This window comes from Crotalus tigris, unplaced genomic scaffold (assembly GCF_016545835.1).
Source record: "Crotalus tigris isolate CLP2741 ecotype Arizona unplaced genomic scaffold, ASM1654583v1 scf7180000023712.884563, whole genome shotgun sequence".
Lineage (NCBI taxonomy): Eukaryota > Metazoa > Chordata > Lepidosauria > Squamata > Viperidae > Crotalus > Crotalus tigris.
In genome coordinates, this window is record NW_024100134.1 from 586355 (window position 1) to 592354 (window position 6000).

The 6000-nt window shown below is 46.0% G+C and overlaps 1 protein-coding gene across 3 annotated transcripts in view; it reads left to right on the plus strand.

Moving 5' to 3' along the window:
* TBX2 (T-box transcription factor 2) overlaps positions 1–4465 on the plus strand; it is a 47712-nt gene extending 43247 nt beyond the window's left edge. For all 3 annotated transcript variants that reach the window (XM_039320838.1, XM_039320840.1, XM_039320839.1), the window contains exon 7: positions 2351–4465. In XM_039320838.1, coding sequence (XP_039176772.1) covers positions 2351–2833 — 483 coding nt within the window. In that variant the 3' untranslated portion in view covers positions 2834–4465. The remainder of the gene's footprint in view (positions 1–2350) is intronic.
* Positions 4466–6000: the final 1535 nt, after the last annotated feature.

Consider the following 6000-nt stretch of genomic DNA (forward strand, 5'->3'; position numbering starts at 1 on the left):
CCTGGCACCCGGTGATGTATAAGTGGTTGGGGGTCACCACAACATGGGGAACTGTATTATGGGGTCGCGGCATTAGAAAGGTTGAGAACCACTGCTCTAGAAAAAGTGCAAGAGAAGAGCAACAAAGATGATCAGGGGACTGGAGGCGAAAACATATAAGGAACATAAGAACATATAAGAACATACAAGGGCGACGAAACTCGCTTAACAAGTGTCTCGCCTAGCGACCGAGGTTTTGGGCGCAATTGCGGTCGTAAGTCGAGGACTACCTGAAAATGTTTACTTTTTAAGAAAAAGAGGAGACAAAGTTTAAGATAAGTCATAGGGTTTGCCCACTTCCCTGGAGGAAGAGTCACAGTCTAAGCCAGAGGTCCCCAACCTTTTGGGCACCAGGGACCGGTTCCATGGAGAGAGGTTTTTCCGTGGACCGGAGGGTGTGTGGTTTTGTGTGCTGCCTGCATCCCGCAGATGGGGCCTTGCTTGTTTGTGCGGACTGGTTGCTGGCATGCCGCGGCCTGGTACCAGCCCACAGACCGGGGGTTGGGGACCCCTGGTCTAGCTTAGCCAAACCCAAATCCTGAAGCCGTTCTTCATGTTTTAGTCTCCAGGCTTTTGATCATCCAAATTTTTTCCAAACTCTCAACATCTTTTTTGTGATACGGTGACCAAAACTGCTTGCAAATTGGTTCATATTTATGACATTTGCAGTGTCCAGGGGTCACGTCAGTGGTGGGATTCAGCCGGTTCGCACCACTTCGGCAGAACCGGTAGCTTAATTTTTTGTTGCCCAGGCCCAGAATGGATTTCCGGAAGCGGCATCCACACACAGAACCGGTGGTTCACCTATCTGAATCCCACCACTGGGTCACGTGATTTCCCCTTTTGCAACCTTCTGACAAAGTCAGTGGGGAAGCCAGTTTCCCTTTAACAAGCATGCTACTAACTTCACAACTGCAGTGATTCACTTCACAACGGTGGCAAGAGAAGGTCGTAAAATGTGGCAAGCCCCACACAACCACGGTCTTGTTTAGCAACAGAAATGTCGGACTCTGTTGTGGTCATAAGTCAAGGACCGCCTGTAATCCTAATGGTGGATTGTCCATCTGAGATGGAGAAAAGAAAGTTTTTTTGCAGACCGGAGGGTGCGTGGTTTTGTGTGCTGCCTGCATCTCGCGGATGGGACTTTGCTTGTTTGTGTGGACTGGTTGCTGGCATGCTGTGGCCCGGTACCGGTCCACAGATCAGGGGTTGGAGACCCCCGGTCTAAGCAACAGTCAGATAAGAGGCAGCTGACCCCCAAGAAGGAAAGGGATATGGCAAATGTCTGAGAAGGGACCCTCCCTAGATTTTTGGATTGTAAAAGTGAGAGAGGACAAGAGATCTACCTTTAGACCCACAAGATCCTGTGAATGTAATCTCACAATTAAGGACAGAACTACAGGGAGTCCTTGGCGTACGACTGCAAAGAAGCCCAACACTTCTGATGTTAAGCAAGACATTTGCTAAGTGGGTTTTGCTCCATTTTACGACCTTTCTTGCCACAGTGATTAAGTGAATCCCTGCACTTGTTAAGTTAGTCACACGGTTGTTAAGTGAATCTGGCTTTCCCCATCGACTGCTTATCAGAAGGTCGCAAAAGGGGATCATATGGGAGACTGCAGCTGTCATCAGTGTGAGTCAGTTGCCGAGTGTCCGAAATTGGATTACGTGGTCGTGGAGATGCTGCAACGGTCGTAAGCGTGAAGAACAGTCCCTTTTTTCAGTGCCGTTGTAGCAATAGCAATAACACTTATATTTATATACCGCTTCACAGTGGTTTACAGCCCTCTCTAAGCAGTTTACAGACTCAGCATCTTGCCCATTGCAATCTGGGTCCTCATTTTACTGACCTTGGAAGAATGGAAGGCTGAGTCAGCCTTGAGCCAGTCAGGATCGAACTCCTGGCAGTGGGCAGAGTATGCCTGCAATTGCGATAGCACTTAGACTTATATCCCGCTTCACAGTGCTTTTACAGCCCTCTCTAAGTGGTTTACAGAGTCAGCATCTTGCCCCCCAACAATCTGGGTCCTCATTTTACTGACCACGGAAGGATGGAAGGCTGAGTCAGCTTTGAGCCAATAGGGATCAAACTCCTGGCAGTGGGCAGAGTTTGCCTGCAATAGCAATAGCAAGAGCGCTTATATACCGCTTCACAATGCTTTTACAGCCCTCTCTAAGCGGTTTACAGAGTCAGCATCTTGCCCCCAACTGTTGTAACTTCGAACGATCACTAAACAAACTGCCGTAATTCGAGGACTACTTGTACTATTCCCGGCTGACCCTTTTTCCTTCTCTTCCTTTCTCCTTCCAGGGAATCCCACTGCCTGCCTTTGGCGGACTCTTTCCTTACCCGTACACTTACATGGCGGCTGCAGCCGCCGCGGCCTCTGCCATGCCGGTGACCAGCGCCACCACCACCAGCTCGCTGTCCCGGAACCCCTTTCTGAGCAGTGCTCGAGCTCGCCCGCGTTTCAACCCCTACCAGATCCCGGTGGCCATTCCTCCCAGCACCAGCCTCCTCACCACCGGGTTGCCTGCCAGTTTGAACGTCGGCTCAGAAGCCTCCAAGGCCGGGAGCAGTCGGGAATCCAGCCCTCTTTCGGATCTGCCCGTCCCGAAATCCAGCAGCCAGCGGGCATCTCTGTCCCCCAAGCCATCTTTGAAGGGTTCCATGAACGAGCTGCAGAACATCCAAAGACTGGTCAGCGGTTTGGAAACCCAAAGGGAAGTGTCCCCTAGTCGGAATTCCCCCAAGTCGACGGTTCACGGAAGCAGCCAACCCCCGAGAGCTTAGGGGCCCCCCCCCGGGAAAGAGAGGTGTACAGCACATAGTATATAAATATTTATTTTTTAAGAAAAAAGAGGAGAGGAGATTGAGATGGGTCGAAGGCTGTATAAGCATCAGTAGCTCGGGCGTCCACTGAGATGGGCAGGGAGGGCCAAGGGCCTAGCAGAGGAGGCAGGAAAAACATGCCGGAAGGCCGTTGCTGACCAGGTTTTCGAACTCATGCTGTGATCACAACAGCCCGCCGCTATTTACGTGTTTCCTGCCCCCCCCCTGGATTGAGCTGAAGAGGTCCATTTTCATCCAAGTGCATCTCTAAAATGGCCGTCAGAGAGGAAGGTGACGTCCTAGGTCACCTCCAGCTCGTTTTGGAAAAACCCTCGGCACTTTTTCTCCCTCCGAGAATTGAATTTTGAAATGCGGACGATGCCGTAGGACTCGGTCCTCCGATGCTAGGAAAACGGGGAAGATGTGAGCTTTTTTTTTTTTTTTGCCGAGCTATAAATGTTAGCAAATTGGGTTTATATCAGCAAGAGGAAGCCGAGGCACGTTTTCCCACGCTCTCTGCTCACCGAGGTTTTGAAGGCCACCGAAAAGGAAAAAAAAAAAAGAAGCAAAATAAACATGAACGTCCCTCTCTCCCCCCCCCCCAGCATTCAGAGTTGGTACAATCCACGTGTGGATCTTTTTCTTCGGGGGGGGAAACGACTTTCTCTCTGCGTATCGAAAAAAAAAATTGGAAAAAAAAGGAAAAAAAAAAGAAAAGAAAAAGAAACATAATATTTATGGAATAAAATGGTAATTTCTGTAAATAAGCTATAACAAATCCCCGCCCCCAAATATGCAAAAATTGGTATTAATTTATTTAGAGTTGTACATTGGAGTGTACATAATTAGAGTTTAACTCATGTTTGATTTCTTTTTTTTTTTTCATTTTATGTGAACGTGCATATATTGTAAATGAAGGTCTGTTTTCCAAGGTCCCTGGGGCGGGGTCAAATACCAGGTAGGCGTGGCAAGGGCTGTGCAGTCCAAGCCCCGCCCACTCTTCCAGCGATATTGAAGGGGCGGGGCTTTGAATGCAAGGGCGGAGCAACCATCTTGAATTTTTTTTCAACCTGCTTGTTTAACCCTTTGTGAATCGAAGAAAAATTTTGTTCTGTATCTAAAAAAAAAAACAAGAAAAAAAATTTATCCCGTGTGTTGGAAGACAATCATTATATTTAGATCCAGCTATAAAGAACCAGGAGACGATCAAATCCTTCAAAAGGAACTCAACAGGGAAAAATATGACTTTCTCCTTATATATAGTTCAAAGAACAACAATGAATAACGAATGAATGATTTAAAAAAAAAACTTTTACAGTGTGGGGTATTAACAGAAAGAAAAAAAAAGTCAGTACAGAAACCAACCTCAGGTTTTTATTTTTCACTCCAGAGTGGGGGAAGGGAAGACAGAACACCGGAAACCTTTAAAAGTATATGAAAATTTAAAATATCACATGGACGGTGTGCTATATATTGTTTTTTTCTTTTTTAATGGCATCGTTAGAAAATGTGCTGGTTATTCGGGTATCTTCTTGGTTCGATTTTTGGGATGAGTCCTCTCACAACTTTCAATAAAAAAAAATATTCAAATAATTTTCTTCCTCTTTGGTTTTTCCTCTCTTTTTTTCCCTTCATCCTGGGACCTGGGAATGGATGGGTGGGGAGGGGGGCAGTTTGAATCCTCCTGAGCCACAAGGCTTTGAAATGGCAAAGTCTTCGGGGAGGGTTTGGTTGTCCAGTCCCACACTTTTCTCCTGGCCAGGATGGACCACGTCATCTCTGCCATTCCCGAAGCCAGCATCTCTTCCTGGTTGAGCTGAAATGTACCAAGTTGGATTGCAGTGGTGGTGCTGGTAGGTAATTTCGAAGTCTGGATGTCACTGATTCTATGTCTGTCTGTCTGTCTGTCTGTCTATCTGTTGTCTGTCTCTAGCTAGCATCTACCTAGCTAGCATCTCTCTCTCTCATCTATCTATCTATCTATCTATCTATCTATCTATCTATCTATCTATCTATCATCTATCTATCTATCCATCCATCCATTATCTATCTATCTATCTATCTATCTATCTATCTATCTATCTATCTATCTATCATCTATCTATCTATCCATCCATCATCTATCTATTTATCTATCTATCTATCTATCATCTATCTATCTATCTATCTATCTATCTATCTATCCATCCATCCATTATCTATCTATCTATCTATCTATCTATCTATCTATCTATCTATCTATCTATCTATCTATCTATCTCTTTCTCCCCCCCCCTTTCTCTCTGTGTGTATCCACCTTTATTATTTTGTTGAATAACCCAAGGCTGCTAACATACAGTATCTAATACAGGAGGTGGGAGTTCCAGCCCCACCTTAGACATGGAAACCAGCTGGATGACTTTGATCCAATCACCAGGAGATGGTGAATTCTACCGCCGCCTTAGGCATGAAAGTCAGCTGGGTGACTTTGGGCCAATCCCCAGGAGATGGTGAATTCTAGTCCTGCCTTAGTCATGAATGCCCACTGGGTGACTTGGGCCAATTACCAGGAAATGGTGAATTCTAGTCCCGCCTTAGGCATGAAAGCCAGTCGGGTGACGTTGGGCCAATCACTCTCTCAGCCCAACCCACCTCATAAGGTTGTTGTGAGGAAAACTTTGAACAGTAGCTAAACAAACAGTTGTAAGTCAAGGACTCCCTGTATTTCTTCTGTTAGGAATCCCTTCCTCACTTTATGAAGACCCACGTTTGCCGCAGACTCCTCCTCCGAGCACGCTATCAGAAACATTCCCTTTTTTTTATACATCAGGGAAATTGGAGACAACCGGTCAACATTAAAATGATACAACAATAAGTAATAACCATAATCATACAGGTAGTCCTCGGTTTATGGCCACAATTGAGCCCAAAACAGCTTTTAAATGTATTTTGTTCCATTTTATGACCTTTCTTGCCGCAGTTGTTAAGTGAATCGCTGTGGCTGTTAAATTAGTAATACGGTCATAAAGTAGATTTGGCTTCCCCATCAACTTGGCTTGTCAGAAGGTTGTGAAAGGAGATCGCCCGATCCTGGGACACTGCAACCATCATACGTACATGCCAGTTTCCCAGTGTCCGAATTTTGATCA